Source organism: Thunnus thynnus, chromosome 7 (assembly GCF_963924715.1).
Source record: "Thunnus thynnus chromosome 7, fThuThy2.1, whole genome shotgun sequence".
Classification (NCBI taxonomy): Eukaryota; Metazoa; Chordata; class Actinopteri; order Scombriformes; family Scombridae; genus Thunnus; species Thunnus thynnus.
Window position 1 is genome coordinate 25,589,017 of NC_089523.1, and position 18,482 is coordinate 25,607,498.

Sequence of the window (18,482 nt, forward strand, 5' to 3'; positions counted from 1 at the left end):
ATGGACAAAAGCTGTGAATACTAACAGTTCTCTGGTGCACAGTCGTTTGCATCCATTAACCTGTTCATTATCTTTTCCTGGAACCTGTACCCTAAGCAAAGAAATAGAATTTATTTTAAACTGTCTTTTAATTGACTTGAATGAGTGTGTGCCATGGGTGTTGCTGGCCTGGGCATTTGGGGTTGTAGGCCAGAAGATTTTTAATTTAGCCCTGAATAATTCTCCACTTTGAGCAGTTTGTCACCTAAGAAGACAGCAGTGTTGTAATTTTGTATCTCCAGTGAATGGAACAGAGGTAAGACCAATCAGAGAGGGTTTACAGGAAAATACATGGAAAAAATGGGATATACAGAAATTTTTTTTTTACAGGCAAAGAGGTTGAAGCTGAAGCAGTGGCACAAATATCCTCTCAGGTTGAGACAAGAAAACAAGGTGTGTAAATGTCTGTATGAGTTCCGAGCTACGTGAATATCATATAAACAGAGCATAAGTTATATACAGCTAACATACTTTGCATTGCACTGTAGCCAGGTAAACCATTAGCAGTGATAGCTTAGTTGTGCCTTATGTTAACCTCATGTCTGCTTCCCTTTTTATATTGCAGCCTGGACAAGTAGGGTCATAACTGGTCAAAATTTGACCAGATAATATAATTTTAAAAAGACAGAATTCAGTCATTTTCTTCATTTTTCCACAGTTAACAATATTTTCTCATGTTTTACTACTTGTACCATTGAGGTGGGAATTATGGTTCATATCAAGTAGGTCCATTAGCAATGATTTTGCAATCAAATTATGAAAGTTTACTTAGTCAATAGGAGTAATTAACAGTTTTCAACTCTCATTCGTGAAAGGTTTTTGATGGAGAAGAATCTGGGCTCAGCCCTTGATGGTTAACAATCTAGCCAATGCCCCTGGTGTGTGCTAATTTGTTTCATTTGAGTTAGGCTCATGTTACCCACATTTAAGCAGCAGAGTCCCATTCATGAGGAATTTGGATAAGTAATCCTCAGTAGTGCAATATTATCCAGAACAATGTGGTATTAGAGCTTGAATGATGTTTTTCTGTGAGATCAACCTCTTTTTGTTAAGTGTTACGATTAAAATCTGGTCAAAACCACCTATCAGCCACCTCATGTAGAGGCCAGGGAGCCTACTGTGACCCTAAATAACTTACACAGCAGGGCTTGACAGGGTTGCCCCGTTGCCCCAGGCAACCAGATTTGGATCACTGTCAACAATTTTGTGCGGTCTGGTCACCTCTGTTGGCATTTATTCTGTGCTTAGAAAAACCAAGCTGAATCCCTCAGTCTACAGTCTTTTAACTAAGTGAGAGAGTTCCCCTGTTAAACTGTTCTAGTCTGTGAAGAATTATTGAATAAAAATGTTAAATGATAACTCCTCACCTTTTTTAAGGAATTCACAAAACAAAATGGTATTGATACTGAAACAGTATATATAGAAACTCTTTCAAAACCTGGAAGGCAAAGTATCATTTCATTTTTATGAAGAGATGGAAAGCCACAAATCTTTTACAATATACACTTCCATCAGCAAAAAATAACAAGTTTCCACATTCAGGGAACCATAACAGCCAAAGGGTTGATGAACAAGAGAGAGTAGCTAAAAAATGAGGAAGAAAGCAGTGCAGCAGGTGCACCTTGAGAGGATTAACAAAAACTGTACTTAAAAATATGAGCTCAGAAAACCAGGCTCTGGGCAAAACTAATTACTATATTCCGGACGACAAAGAACCTTTTTCAGACTCGTCTTGTGTCTCCAGATCAAAAACTGCTCTGATACAACAGAACTGTCAAGCTGCAGATGAGACCAGGCTGGCAGGAGTTAAATATTCAACCTATTGTAATTTATCATGCTAATTATGTTACCTTGCAAATGTGAAATTTGAATGCAGTGACATTAGTCTTTCATTCTCGCTTTTATTGTGGATTATTAATGAAGCTGAGCCACTTTTTGTTGTGTATGTGTGTGTGTGTGAGAGAGAAAGTTCAAAAGAGAACATTTTGTCATTTAAAATTGTTTAACAGATTCATAATAAAATAATTTACACAGGTCATAGTGCGCTACTTCAGTATTCACTGCCACCTACTGTACTTTACTGGGGACAGGATGATGCTTGTTGCTATGGATACTGTCCAATGCTGTAACCGCCACATCTTATGCCAATTAATTACATATTGAAATTACGTTGACTGGATACATATGATTACTCAGTGTCATTTGTTTTTGTTATCTGCATAGTGAAATGAGTTTCAGCAGTATACAGTGATGCATGTAGCCGCACATTAACTTGCTCTGTATTTGTATCTGTATTTCTGTCCAGCAGGCCTGTCATGCTTTATATTTCTCCACATGCAGAAGTGGTGTGCATATAGCTGTTTATAAGAGCAATAATCAGCATTTAGTTTGGAGGAGGGTGTCTTTTTTTCTGCCTTTCCAAAATCAAAAAAACACAAGTGTAAGGAATGGATTAAACTGTGTGTTTATCTGCTCTAACATCAGGTGCAAACTTCAGCATGTCCATCAAAGTAGCTTACTAGCCACAGTAGTAGGTGAACATTACCCTCAAGGTCAAGAAGCATTCATTAACCAACTGCATTAGTTTATAGGGTTACAGGTTGCCACTGTTATCACTGTAAAACACATATATGACACTGGAGAATGGAAAGCTTGACAGGCATGCCAACAGTCACTAAAGAGGGGATCAGGGCTTAACAAACTGTCCGTTACAGAGGCCGATTTAATCACTCCAAACGTAAACTAAATCCAAAAGATAATGCTTGATAGCCAGGCTGGCAATCACAGAGCAATCAAAGAGCAAGTTAACAGTTTGAGTGGTCTGTTTTGGTCCTTTATGCCTTTGATACAGACTGTTATCAACATTTTTTTCAATTTTCGGTTGAAGTCAACAAAATGCAGGAAAAAGGCGATAGAGAAAAGCTGACAAGAATAGCCTGCTGATGTTCACAGACAGCAGACGTTCCAAGTCAATAAGTCATTACACATTAAAAGCTTTTGCTTGTGTATGAAAAGTTATTATTGAATGAGATTTGAATCTGTCAGTTCTTTTGGCACCGAAAAAAAAGAACAGAAGGGGGGGGTGGTACAAAGGGTTTTTTAATTCTTAAAGTGCAAACTGTCAGCTTCATTTTTAGGATGCTTTCAGATCTATCAGAAGTTCTTAAACTTTAACAGCAGTGTAACTTTATTCCTTAGAGTTAAAACATTAGTAATAGCGTTCCAATTCCTCAGGTGCTTAAGGTGTTTCGACAGCCTGCTTCTGTAAATATCCCACATTTTCCACTCACATGTCAAAATTCAGAAAATCCTGCAACCTTGAATCTTTCTTGCCATCACTGAACAGAAAGCTAATGAGACCTGACAGGTCACTCACATCAGTGGAGCGTCTGTGCCCTCAGGGACTGAGAGATGTGGCAGGAGCTTTGACATGTATGTATGTGAAGAGCTTCCAAATCAAAGGCACGGATCAAAGGGTTGTCTTTGCGGGTGTCTTTGATTACATAACAATCATATTAAGCAGGGTGAGTATCGTTCTCGAGGAGTTTACACATGTACACCTCAGCTGGTAAAATTTGACCGTGGCGCTGGCGTTGTTCTGAGGTTAAAGTACATAAGGCACAATCTTTCTGTCTGTCTGCATCAGTGCTATGGTGCCTCAGATCAAACGCGCTGAAAGCCTGCTGTCAGATGGGATTAAGGAGAGCGTCACCTGTGCGCAGAAGCATAGTAGGCAGAAAGAGCCAAGTTCTGTGAGCTGAGAATAATTCATCTCTCAGTAATGGTGAAAATTATGTTAGACCTGATCTGAGTTCACTCTTCCGCAGCATATTAGATCATTTACCAGAGAAAGATTTGTAGCCTGCATGTCGCTCAACTGTGGGGATTTTTTGAAGTGCAACCAAGAATTTTCAAAAAAGGTGTTTTGTTAAAGCCAGATGAGTAATTTTTTCTGACCATACAAATTCAAAATATGCATTCGCCTTGTTGATACCATGTTGCTTACATTTTGAACAGAGATTTTGCCTTTATAGGAAAAATCCATCTTTTAAAACGTGTCTATTAACACTGTGATAAAGCAACTATTGGTCATATTTTTCATTTTTAAACCAGTTTTTTTGTTCAGTGTTGTTGTTTTTGGCCTTTTTTGGATTTGCATAATTTTCAATTGGATCTACAGCACAACAGAGATGAATAATACATATTTCATGTAAAGCATCACTGGTTAAAGGAAAGAAAACAGTACAGGATTCAATTGTAAAAGTATATTAGACATTTCAGGGAGTCTAATCTGTTTTTCAGACTAAAAATTGCACAAAGCTACAGGATATGATGGTATGGGTGTGATAATGATACAGATACAAGTACTAAGACAAAATATGATCCAGGAGGGAATGCATCCATGAATTTGAAGGCTTATCAGAAGCCAAAACACTGCACACTGATTTGTTAATACCTCAAGGCAGGATTTTACAACTGGAAAGTTATCATGACAACTATCATTTTATCCTCCGAAGCAGCGAGTAATTTGCCAGGAATGTGCACTTGCATGTAATTGGTTGGTCAGTGCCTTGTTTTTCTGGATAACATGAAAAACAGTTGAGCCAGGTTAAAGTTTTGTGCCGAACAAGCTGCTGGTATTTGTGCCCGAGTCTCACTGAAATGAACAAGGTGGCTTTGTTTTTTAACACTTATGTTGCTGTAAACATGACCTAAATTACAACAGCTCGTTAGAAATTAATTCTTTAATACACAGAACATTATAAATTGATATATAAACGTATAAGAGTATGTACAGTTCAGCTAGATTCCCAGAGTGCTCATTAAAACCTGCCATAAAACATTAGGTTTAACTCAGGGTCACATAAAACCGTGTAGCCGACTCACATGTGAACATTACAAACACAGTACACATAATTGCACAGGAACAATCAATTTAATAAGTAACATTTCACAGAGCAGTTAATTCATCACACTGGAGGTCTTGATTTATTTTGTTTGGCCGTGACAGTGCGGTGATTTACTCTTTCCTCTCTGTCTGAGAGTTGAGTCGTGCTGGAAGAGACAGAATGAAAAAAATTGCACCTGTCATTCTTCCATCACTACTACCATCTTCATCCGCACAAACTCCCTGCACTTTTTCTTTTGTTTTCTCATTGTTTGCCTCCTCTTTTTTTTCAAAAAAAAATCACTCTCTCTGTATTAACCTGTCACTCTATTTTTTTTTCAGGTTAGAAAGATTTCATATGCGTAATTATCTGATAACGAGTCAGATTCTCCTGGCTTATGAGATGCAGTTTTTCCTTGAGGTGCCCTCTCTCTTCAGCTAAGGAAATGATTTCAGAGGAGTAGTGTGTGATAAGATGAGACAGAAACCTTGTGGGCATGACTAATGCTACTGAGGCCAATTAAGCTGATGCCTTGTACCCACTGAATTAAATCACTCTGATATGATCTTGTCTGCCTGTGCATATATTTGCCTCTAACTCTGATCACCTGAAAAAATAAGAGAAGACAGAGAGTTCACTGTGCATATATTTATAGTTTTTCTACTATTATTGTTTTATATCTGATGCTTGATTCAAGATGTAATGAATATACTAGAGAGATAGGAAACAGGAAACATGCAGGAAATGTTAAAAAAAAAAAAAAGATGTGTAGTCATGGCAGTAGCATGAAGTTGTTTGTGAGCAGGAAATTGAATTGATAGGTTGTCCTCTACTATGAAAATTGTTAGCCATCAAAACATGCTGAGATAGTGGGCTGCATATAGGCTGGTTCACACAACTGCTACCAAACTACTGTGATTCCTTGTAACCACTACACCACACCTGCTGAGAGTGAATTTATGACTTAGTTAAGCTCTCTGAGGGCTGCAACAGCTTGCCAGCGAATGATTGTTAGTCTAGAGGAAGTCATAAATCAAAATAGGCCTCAGTTTGTCATTATCTATTAATACTCTGCCACTCTCGCTCTAGAGCTCTGGAAACAGCCAGAACTCTCATGATCTCGCCTTCTCCCAAGACTGAAAGATTTCCTCTGAAAGATGGAGGCAAAAGACAGCCCTTCAAAGTTTGCTCGGCTTGTGATTGATTTACTCATCCCTTCATGGTCTGCCGGGTGTGCTGACAGCTCTGGAGGTGGAACAGTGTTGAATGCCTTAATTGAGCCGAATGCTCACAGCTTCGATGCTGCAGGCACAAAACCCACACAATTAGGAAGGACTAATGACGTGGGGTATTGCCTATTATTTCTCCAAATAACCCATAGGGCTTTCCATGTTTAGTGTCCTTAAGTCTTAATTAGTGATTAGGAAGAGGAAATTCAGTATTTAGCCAAAATCCTTTCTCAGGCCATTTTTGACAGTTTCTAACTCTCTAGTTGAAACAAAAAAGTGGATGTATGTAGGTCGGTATTCGAAGATGTGTTTGAACATCTTTTTTGAAGGTTGCTGTAATTATTAAAAAGTCTCTCTGTCTTTTCAGAGCCAAGATGATATGCATGTCATCCACAACAGTCAACTGGGTAAGTCGGTTCTTTTCTTAATTTGTAGCAAAAGAAAGGAAGTAAGATAACAAAAAGAAGCAAAGAAGAATAGAACAAAAAAAGAGATGCTTCAGGTTACAGCCCGAAAATTACGACATATGATGACATACTAACAAGTACAAACCAATAGGTACAAGAAAATACAAGGTTTTGGCTTCATCATATTATAGTCTGTTGGTGCAACAACAGTCTCTCTTTTTTTCTCTGTTTTTAAGGTCATGGCCAGTACCTGTGTTTCTTTGCATAGTCGTAGAGCTAGAAAAATCCCTTGCACCTTGACTTTAAAGGGGACATATTATGCATATTTCAAGGTTTATCTTTTAAATCTGGGGCTCTACTGGAATATCTTTGCATGATTTACCGTTCAAAACTCATTATTAATCTTATACTGGCCCTTTACACAGCCCCTCAGCTCACCCTCTGTCTGAAACTGTCCGTTTTAGCTCCGGTCACTTTAAGGCCCCTCTCCTGAGGAGCCCATCCTGTTCTCATTGGTTAGCTTCTGGAAGCTGCGTCACAGCAAACTTCTCATTGCTCAGGAGGCTACATCAACAAACCAAAAAACAAACTGTAGTAGCAAGGTTTCACTACTTTTTTCTCATTCTTTACTCAAAATGTCAACTTTTCAAATACATCCATACACGTTCAAGCCGAAATCCACTCTGAAATATGAGAGTGGACAATGAGAACAACACATGGAAAAACCTTGGCAACAGCCTTAGCAAACAAGGCCATGGAATGGATAGCCATTTATGGGCATGCACGACAAGCTGATGTCAGCTTGTTGGCAAGATAAAAAAAAAATGTTGCATATGAAGCATTCAGAGCAGGTTGTAGCCCTGGCTTTTGACTCGCAGGGAACATTTCTACATACATTAACCTCAAGCTTTGGAACTTTTACCATGTTTAACATAGATGTCTGACATCATAACAGTATATAAATAGTAGAAAACCACAAAAAACAAGCATGATACCTCTCCTTTAAACAAAAACAAAAGGAGAGAAAAGAAGGGGGTAACAAAGTTCCTTAATCTAGAAATAAATTACATTGTTGGTACTTTTTAAATGACCTGGTACATATTAAAAAATCCTAGAATACAACAAGCTTAGCATATGTGTCCTTTTGCAATATGGCATGATATAATATTGTCATTCATTGCTTCTAAATAATTAAAATGTAATTTGCAGGCTGTAATCTAAAGCATGACCAAAAACTGTTATACATTATATTTGTGTATTCATTTATGTTTATCACATTGTGGCAGTCGTTGTTTCCTATGTTCAAAGCTGCTGCTAATAGAATGGGTAATATTTTGGAGTCTTATTGTGCTTTATATTTGTTTTATTATATCAGTCTGCATGAGTGGAACTCATTTGTAATCTTGGATGATATTCAAAGTGAAGAACTATTATGAGTATTTTTTTTAAGAGAACTGTATCCTCAAAGGATTGAAATACATTATCACTTGATATGATCATGAATAGTAAATACTGACATGAAAAATGTTGGAATGTGTGAAATTTAAATAGTAAATGCTATAAAATGAAAATGGTAAAAGTTTTTTTTTTTTTTGTCTGATGCCTGCCTTGAAAATGTAATCATTAGAGTTCCTCAGTTTTTTTTCATAAATATAGTCCCATCTCTTTATCGATTTGACAGCAACCAGGAATTTCATAAGTAGAGCAAATAAAAAGATCTCATGCATGCCTTTCATGCTCCAGGGGGCTCAAACAATCACCATCTGAGAGTGATTTTCGGGAGCTTGTAGAGGAGTTTGGAGCCAGTTTTCTGGACCTCTGCCTGTTCTTCATTCAACTGGGTCACCACAGACGCAAAAGCACACAAAAGCAAGTTCATAATGCTCTCATTTGGCACCTCAGCACAGAGAGGAAATACAAACAGACAGCTATCTGAAAAATGGAGCTACACTATGTGGCACTGCCAAAATAATTCCCTTTGTCACACCAGAAAAGCTACATTCTCCTGCAGAGAATATTGTTTGCAGGCAGGAATTCAAAAGATGAAGAAAGGAAAGCTGGACTTTCTATTGTTTTGAAAGAACAGCAAACATCAAACTGTATAACTGACTTGTTTATTTTAAAGGAGCTGGTAACCTTTTTTTTTTTTCCGAAGGTATTTGAAGTAATCATTTTAGAGGGAATACAGGATGCCAAATCTAAATAGAGGGATGTCTCATGCAAGTCTGAGGTGAAATGAGGCATTATATACTATGTCTACTTCATCACACACCTTTAAAGCCAACAAAAAAGCAATGTAACTCCTCTGCCTGTATCTGGCTGCATGAAGTGTTTTTAAAAATGCAACATGCTACATCACAGAGATAGCTGAAGCCCCTGAGATCATCACCTACCTAAAAGCCTGAAGAGAAGAAACCATTCAAACCAGCCGCCACTTAAAGATAACTGTGTTGTTAAAACATGAGGGCAAGTCAAGGCAAAACACGCATGCATGTGTACACTTTCCAACACTGCCCAGGGCTTCCAGTCCCCACTGAATGTAATAAAACTCTCCTAAAACACAATAAACAGTCTGTTTTCCACATTTTGAATACGCTTTCATTGTAGCTTCACATCAGCAACATGTTAGTAGACAAGAGCACTCCTCTTCAACTGCCCATTAAATTTAGTTGATGAATGTAAAACCGTACCTTTCCTCTTCTTTTTCTCTAAATCAGTTTATAATAAATTATATCAAAGCAACATCATATTCTCCAGCATCTCAAAAAAACATCATAATAATACCATGTAGGGCCTTCGGCTGTCTAGCCAAATCAATTCAATCAATTCACTTCATTTCAAGACTTGTAGTGCACAGACTAAAAAGATTAAATAGATAAAATTATGTTTTATGCACACAGAAAAGGAGTCACAGTAATAAAAAATGTATGTATATAACTTAACTTTCAATTAAACCTACTTTTTAAGTATAAATGGCAGTTTCATGCCCAATGCTCTAACTAGGTCCAGGTATAGTGTACACATACAGTACCAGTTAAAAGTTTGGACACACCTTTCCATTCAAATTTTTGACTGGTACTATACATATGAGTACAGTATATACAGTAAATGCCTGTAGAAAACTAGATAATTGTTAATGAATTAGAAAAGTTTAATGTTTTAACCTGAAAGATTTTGATTTCTTGCTTGCCATGCTCAGCTTTTTAAGTAAGTCAATCCAAGGCAATAATAATATTACTACAATCCAGTTGGCTATTCGCTGGGACCAGAGAGTGAGTAATTTGTTACTCGCTTTACTATTAGACAGGTTTCATATTCGGTATACCTTTTAAATTGAGGCAGGTAATTTATTTCAGATTTCAATGCAGATATATTAAGTTTTGATCTGATATATTACAGTTGGCTGTATCTTTATACATTTGGAGTCCTTTTCTATCAAGATCCTATATTGCAACATATTAATCCTCTAGAGTTTTACACTTGTGCCCGCTAAGACCCGGTAATGAAATCACATTCCACTACATCAAAAACCTAAAGTCACGAAATGCCTCCAACTACTGAGTGACTCCTTTTTTTCCAGAATATACAATACAGTGCAAAAGTTTTAGGCACTTTAAATGTTTAGATTCTTATCCATCATGCAGTACCATCGGCCTGATTGGTCCCAAATTTATTCTGCAGCATGACAATGACCCCAAACATACAGCCAGAGTCATAAAGAGCTCTCTTCAGTGTCAAGATGAGCAAGGAGTCCTGCAACAGATGGTACAGCCCCCACAGAGCTCTGATCTCAACATCATCCAGTTAGTCTGGGATTAGAGACAGAAGCAACAGAGACAGGCTAAATCCACAGAAGAACTGTGGCAAGTTCCCCATGATGTTTGGGACTTACCTGCCAAATACCTTGAATAACCGTGCAAGTGTACTGAGGAGAAAGAGTGCTGCTCTTAAAGGCAAAGCATTGATAAATAAAAACTATTCATGACATTATTTTGAAAGCATCCAGCACTTAACTTATAGTGCCTAAAACCTTTGGGCAGTAGCCGACTGTATTTCATCATCCCCAAGAGGATGGACGTGAACTTCTTATTTTCAGCTGCTGTATACTGTATGTCTGTTGAAAGAATCCATTGGGATGAGAGAGATATATGGAGAAGGATTTTATTAATAGTCAGTAATTAAGTGACTTGATCTCCTATTTGAACACGACTGTGAGTCTACAGCCATGCTAGCATGCTCACAATGACAATGCTAACCTGCTGATGTTTATGATGTATGATGTTTACAGTGTTCATCCCCAGTTTAGTGTATTTGCATGCTAACATTTGCTAATTAGCACTAAACATGATTAGTGTTGCATCATTAGTGTTGCAGTGTTTTAGTCTTAAACCAAAATATTGGACAAATTTAAATTTTGACCTGGTAAAGGTGTTCCAAAGTCACCAGGATGCATCATCTGGACAACATGAATGTCTGTACAAATTCATGGCAACCCATCCAAATGTTGACAAGAAATTCCACTAAATACCAAAAATGTCAAACTCAACGTAGCACTATAAAGTCAAGGGATCACCAAAGTCGTTGGGATGCATCATCTGGGGACCATTTTATATTTGTACATTGTATAGACCAATCAACATTGCTATATCCACACTGCTAGCATGGCTAAAAACACACGAAATTGGTGTTTCTCCCTCTAGCCCTCTCTTTTCTTCTCAGTTTTCTGGGTCATGGCCAGTACCCTCGTAGAACATTGTTGAAAAATCTAAATGTAGAAAAAATCCCTTGCTCTATGACTTTAAAAGAAATGGCACCAAAAGCAGAATGTTTACCTTCGATGTTGTAGAAAAAATAAATGACCTACAGGTTTTATTCTTTATCTGTGGGAGAAAGGAAAAATGTTCCAGCAAACAGCAGATGCAAGGTACATCGCCAATAGTTTTTTTTTAACTGTGGATTTTTATTTATTTATTTTTTGATAGTTGAGGAGAAAAGGGCAACGCTGCACTACAAACAGTGAATGGAACTGCTTCAAAGCAAAGAAGGTATACCAGAATTTAAATCAGATTATTACTATAACGATAATTAAGCCAAGGAAAGCAATGCTACTGTCCCCTCTGCAGTTATATTATATTCATGCAGTGGCTTGGGGCCAGCTTCTTCAGGCTAGGGGGATATGTATTGTATCTTCAAGAATGTACGAGGTTCACAAGATGTTGACTGAACTCTTCCTGCGTACCAACTAGCATTCCCTGAGTATTTATTTTTCTTTATTCTCTTTCTTTTTCTCTCTCACAATGTCTAAGACCGCTTGGCTGCTTGTCTGTCACAAAACTCCATTGTCTTTGCTGTTCTTTATTCTGTCTTTATTATTCTGAACACAGCTGATAATTTTACCTGCCAAATTACAACAACAACGACACGTTCATAGTAAAAAAGGTCACAAGCAGTACCAGCATATATGGCTGTTTGGGGTATGAAAACCATGCATCCCCCAAAATGTTAATTTTCACTTCTTTTCAAGTGTGTCCCATCCATTTTCAAAATACTATTATGGGTAATGAATGGGTTTCATAAGCAAAACCTGGAATCTGTTAAGCGTTAATTGCCTTAGGTTCCTGAATTATTGATGCTAACTGAGGTTTAAGAGTTGAGTTCAACACTCATTAGTCTTCAGCAGAGTTGTCCATGGAGTCACGAACTCTAGAGAACCTCTAATGAGTGTGATTATCACAGGTGGGAGACCTTTTTTTTTTTTCAACCTTTACATGTTGCTGTGCGATTGTTTTGTATGTGTGTGTTTTGTGTTACTACTTGGAGAGAATTGTAATGAGCTAATTTTTACAGGAGAGTGACTTTTCTCTCTGATGGCTTTCCCCTTGTGCATACACACAGACACACACATGCACATACCCACACACACGCTAGCACTCTTTTTTTGCAGTACCATTGCATCTCTCTAGCTCTCTTGGTTTCCTTCCTCATTTGCCTCCCTTTCTGTCTGCCCCCTCGCTGCTATTTTCCTCTCTCTGTTTTACTGAGAGATATTTATGACACTGACCTTTTCGGCGGTAAGCTGAAAGTTAAATACACCATGCTCTCTATTGATCTTTTGCAAAGCAATTAAAAGTCTGTATTAATATGAGAAGAAGGCTGAGAGGAAATCGTTTCACTTGCTGCATGACACATAGCCCTGTGCCACGCTAGATGATTGCCTATAGGGAAGGTAAATTATTTTTATATTGCTAAATCAAACTCTCAATAGCCTAAAGGTTGGCTATATTGAATCTGGGCTTCCAGATTGAATATCACCAGATGTCTGTGGATTGGCTATTAAATCCTGGTGCTGTCTGGTGTGACGGTCATGGTTAGTTTGGTCAGGCAACGGCAACCAATTCTCTTCGGTGCACTCTGTCTCTCAGATGCACCGTTTTGGGCATGAGGAAGGGAGAGATGGAGGGGAATTTTCGGGAGAAAGATGATTCTGGGCCATCTTGTCTCAGGGAGTCCAATGATGTGAGTCATTGGAGTGTAGCAGGTTTTACACCAGCACAATCAGCTGCTGGATGAGGAGTCAGGCCTGCCAACTATGGAAATGAGCTATTGACATCTTCTGTCATCTCTGAATATGTGCTGGCAATGAAGAGCTCTGGATCTGCCATGACAGTTTTATTGTTCTCACAACAGCCTAATGGCCCCACATGCAGAATCTTATCCCTTTGGACTTGCACAGATGTTTGTCATTGAAATTGCACTATTGATGAGCTTTCCATCCTTTTGCCTTCTCCTTTTTTCTTTTAGAATTTTTGCCTAGATTTGTAATCCTGCTCTCCCCCACTTACTCAGACATTCATTTGTGCATGTTCACTGCCAGTTTGCCTTGCAATGGTCGTGTCTTTATTTAACTGTAAGGACGGAGATACTCTAGGCTGAAATGAATCGTTTCTCTGACAGTTCTGGTGACTACACACACCTGCTCTGTGACACTGATGGAAATGACAGAGCTGCAGGAGTGCCTAGAGGTCAGCGTGCTCTCAGCTTCTCTGCCACTTGGCAACGTCTGCCATCCTGCTCTAAGGAAGTGTCACTATTGATTTGTGTCAATGAGGTGACAACACTGCAGGGCCAGCCACTACGAGAGCACACAATCTACTTTCAAGTACAGATATTTACACCCTCCTGCATGCGTATATACACACCAGGAAATCCAAACACATTTTAATTTATCAGCCATGATTCTTTAATCACTCTGATCCTCTCCCTACTTTTATGCAGCGATGACGAAGTGGTGAATACACACAACTCTCAAAGCCTTCACACAGAGTTTGCCATAGACCAAATGGACACAGCCTTTAAAGAGTGGCCTCATGCATTGAGAAAATCAGATCAGAGAGAGAAGGAGGCAGAATTCTCCCGTGTCTCATTTCATCCAATATATTTCAAGGCTGATACAGTTTTTTTTTTCCGTGGAGTAGCCTCTCTGGAATACTGAACAAGTGCAAGGAGATAAACGAACACTAGACTCAGGCACTCTAGTTCCATTGGCCTGGCAAAATAAGATCATCTGTACCGAGGTGACCAGGGCTTTGGTTTCATCTCCCCAGAAACCTTTGGTCTCTTTAATTGTAGGTGTATTATGTTCAGCCAAGAGGCATCCTTGGATAATTTAATTTAACCACTTAAAAAAGCTTTGTAACATGGATGGCACAAGGCTGCTGCTTCACATCTTTTCCTTATTATTAAATAGATAAATTGATGGCATACTTTCACACTTGAGTACACTGTTATTCATACAACTAGTCTCACTACTGCTAGTGGGAATAGCAGTATAATATTATATGTGACAACTGTGAAAACAGAACATCCCAGCAAACACCTGGCGACATCCAAGAAACATCCCATCTGGGGTTAGTTTTTCAAAGAAATAGTTAAAAAGTGATTTGCAGGATCGAGAAAAGAGAAAATGGACAGAGATGACAAAATAAAGCTAGCAATCCATGAAATATGAAGTTTAAAAAAGCCAGAGAAAACAAGTTGGTGTTTGTCACTGAGATGATCACTGACTTGGCTCCTCTTAGACTTTGCAGGCCACTATATCAGAGTCAAAGGGAAAACACGATAACAGCATGATGTCCTTCTTTTTGTTCGTTGTCAGCTGTGACCATGGAACAGCCAGAAGCCCCTGTTTTGAAGACTTAGGGTGTTTTCAAACCTATAGTTTATTTGCTTTGGTCCAAATCAGTGGATGAGTCGGTAAACTTGGTGAATTCTCCCCTTGGGTTGGTTTCTTTTCACACAGAGAAAACTCCAAGCGAACCAAAATGCTTCACTACAAGCCACTTGAGAACCTTCACAAATATTAAAAATGCGCCAGTCCAGGTCGGACCTTGATTCAAACTCCAGCTGGCTGCTAGCAACTGTTAATTTCACTCATCCTTATCCCAGTATGCAAAGTGCAGCTGGCGACAGGAGCCATTTAGCTCAAACTTGCAGAGTAAGCCTCGCAGTTGAGTTGGATTGAGGTCAGATCACGTTCCCACCACAATCAAATCGCTCCAGAGTTTGTTTGGAATTAGACCAAGACCATGTACTCAAAGGGTCTCAGTACGGTTGTTTTGGTCCACAACTGAGTAAGATTGCTGCTTTCAGACCTGCTCAAATGCACTAAGTGGGAAAATGAGTCCGATTCAACCGGACTAAACAGCACAGATCTGAAAAACAGCCTTAAATTTCCTCTCATTGGTCAGAGGGCACAACAACAAATACTTAGCAACGACTTACAGTTGCTTCACCCCAGCACAACTCAGAATTTCCTAGCAACTATGTAGCAATCACCTAACAACCACTCACAACATCCAAGCAACCATCTACCAACACCTATAGCAACCTTTTTATAACAGCATAGCAATGCAACTGCATGTAAGTTTTTTTCAGACAATGTAACTTTTTCTGGTTGTTTGCACATTATTCTCAGCTCAGGAACATCATTGGACTTAACCTCTAAAAAAATGTTTTGTGGCATCTCTCGGACCAAAGCCGTTGATTTAAATCTTTGTCCTGTTTTGATGGCACATTTACAATCTGAGATGGCCTGGCATGAGTGGCAAGACAGTGCACAGTGGTGATTTTTTTTTTTTTTTTTTTACCAGAAGGGAGAAGGACACAGGGATGATGGAAATGAAGGAGGAAGGGCACTACAACAGGATTTTTCCGTTTCCCCTTTTCTCCCCGTTGTTTGATGATTAATCGAAACCCATTAGTGTGGAGCCGAGGCCAGTGAATTCAGTCTTAATTAGTTTCTTTTTTTACCCCTCATTCTCCTTTGCTTTGACATCGGGTACGTATTATCTACACAATGAAGGATTGGCAAACTGCTTATCTGATTTTGCTGTTAGTCTCATGCAGCTGGTATTATTGCTGTTCTATGCAGTATCAGGAGGCTGGTATCTCACCTGGGGCTTTAAAATGCGCTGCTTTATGTGAAACCAAATGCACACACACGTACACACACATCGTCATTCATTTAGCAAACTCAGCAGAAGGACATTTAGAGGTGGTGTAGTGGTATTCGCTCCCTAAGCTCAGCCCTCGGCAGAGGTTAGATCTGTTGGGAGATGGACATGCTGAGATTTAGCAAGTAAATCCCCCCCCTTGCCAGGGCTCGGGGATCAATGGGATCTTTGTTATGAGCGGCGCCAAGGAGCGACACACCCACTAACACTTAATTAAAAAGATCTGACACAGATACTGTACTGTGACATAGTGTCTTCCCCTGACCCCGGTGCTAATATCTGAACCCAGGGTGGGAGTAGGTTCAGGTAGTGTAATTGAGGAGGAGGCAATCCATCTAATCCTGCCATTGTCAGCACTTGCACTTCCCCTTTTTTCTTGTATTGCTTTTGCACAACTATTCCAAAGGGAAGATTATAGACCTGTCAGCAATGGCTGTTACTTAGTTACATTTTTGAAATGCTGAAATACACAGATTCAGCAAATTTTGAAAAGCTTCACAGGAGAAGCTCCTTCTGGTTCTGTAATCATAATTTATGACATAGTATACCCTTTATGACTATATTCTGTGCAAATACTTAAGTAGCTAATTAAAATGTCTAAAGCAAGTGAAAATTATTTGGCTCAGAGCCCATTATGTTTGTTTGATCTCAGATTAAGTGGCACATGTTACATGTTGCAACCACGAATCACACTGGACTCAGGATGAACATATTTTAAGAAAAGGGGGGAATAAATGAAAACAAACAGTGATTTGGCTGGTGTTCAGTGGATTTATTGATATTCAGTGGGTGTAACTGCCAACTGATCTGGCTTACAACAATCTATATATACGGCAACAATCATAGTGTTGTATCAAAATCACAGTAGGCCTATCCCAAAATAATAATACATTCTCTAAATAATTCCTTTTAAAATCAATAAACTGTCAGAATTCCAATAAACAAAAAGAATTTTTATTTAATAAAGTATTAGGAATTATTAACTCTAATATATCAAAAGGTATTAAAACTCATTCTCTGATCTACAATTCTTAAAGAAAATAATAAATGAACCCAAAGATTATAATAAATTCGATGGTAAGTATTTCTTTTCTAGGTTTACCAGACACTAAAATCATTCATTCTGTGCTAAATACAATGCATCCTATCTGTATTTACAATATAGCCCGATTCTGCACTCTATTTACAATCCCTTTGCCCATATGTGTAATATTTACTGTTGCTAGGGCAACAAGTGACATAACCAATAAAATTACAGTTTGGCATATTTAAACAAAATCAACAACTACCAACAGTCATAGTCCTTACAACCTTAGCTAATGTGTCGTTACATGTTAAATGATCAAAATTAGAAAAATAACAGCTTCAATCCCTGAGGAGCTACGGTAGCATTAGTGACGGTTACGTCCACTAATATGCAACTACCTAACATTATTAGCGTATTATTAGGGTACACTACTCATAAAATATGAAGGTGCTTAGGTGACATTTGCCCACTTGAGAGAATAAATGAAAACAAACTGTGATTTGGCTTCAGTAGCTTTACTGATATTATCTGGGTGTAACTGCCAACTGAAGAAAGCAGTGCAAGCCCATAGCTGATATACCCACAGCTGTCCACGTGCCTTCTACTCAAATCAGAAATGCATTAAATTAAATGGGGGGTATCTGTAAAGATAGAACATAAAGTGCATATACTGTATATGAAATAACACATAACTAGCTGCAAGGGAGTGGGCAAATACACATAAATACCTTATATGCCACTGTGTACACAAAATGTCCTGCACATCTCATTACTGGGAAGTTTCTGAGCTGCCTGTCATAGCAGGAAAACTCTGACACCTCTTCTGCTTTTTCCTTACACACCTGGATATTGGCTCCCACCTCTCAGCTCTAAATCCTCGAAAAGCCTTTTTGTTGTCACAGTCATTCCAGCCAGGTGCTGCAGACTTCATTTTGATGTGAGGGACAGCTTACAGGATTTAGGAGTTGTCAAATGTAATTGTACAGAGCCAAAGACAAAATGACAGATTTTTTTTTTCATTCCCTCCCCCCTCTCCTTTGGTCTAGTTTTGATTGTACTGGCCGTGAGAGCCACAGGGTTTATATGGACTTGTTTGTGCAGCCAATGTCATTCTTCACTGAGCTGTGTCACTATTACTGCCCTGTAAATGGATTTCACATGAAGAGGAACAGCAGAGAGCTGGGTCAATGACAAAGATGGTATCTGAACATGTCGTAAGCATTGAAGGAGCCTGTATTTGCAGTTTTTAAACTGATGTTATTGAGCTAGTGGCTCCTTGTTAACCTTGGCCTTTACATGTAGTAACAATACTTTTTACTGACAGTGTGATTGTGTCACTCAGCCAGAAGTGGACAGCTGGACTGTGCCAACCTTTTGGG

The 18,482-nt window shown here is 38.7% G+C and overlaps 1 protein-coding gene across 2 annotated transcripts in view; it reads left to right on the forward strand.

Annotated features, from left to right (window-relative positions):
- b3glcta (beta 3-glucosyltransferase a) overlaps positions 1–18,482 on the forward strand; it is a 70,086-nt gene that overhangs the window by 16,421 nt on the left and 35,183 nt on the right. Inside the window, exons 2-3 of one of the 2 annotated variants that reach the window (XM_067595160.1) lie at positions 6,525–6,564; positions 11,547–11,609. In XM_067595160.1, the coding sequence (XP_067451261.1) occupies positions 11,585–11,609 (25 nt within the window). In that variant the 5' untranslated portion in view covers positions 6,525–6,564; positions 11,547–11,584. The remainder of the gene's footprint in view (positions 1–6,524; positions 6,565–11,546; positions 11,610–18,482) is intronic. The other variant, XM_067595161.1, reaches the window with a different exon arrangement.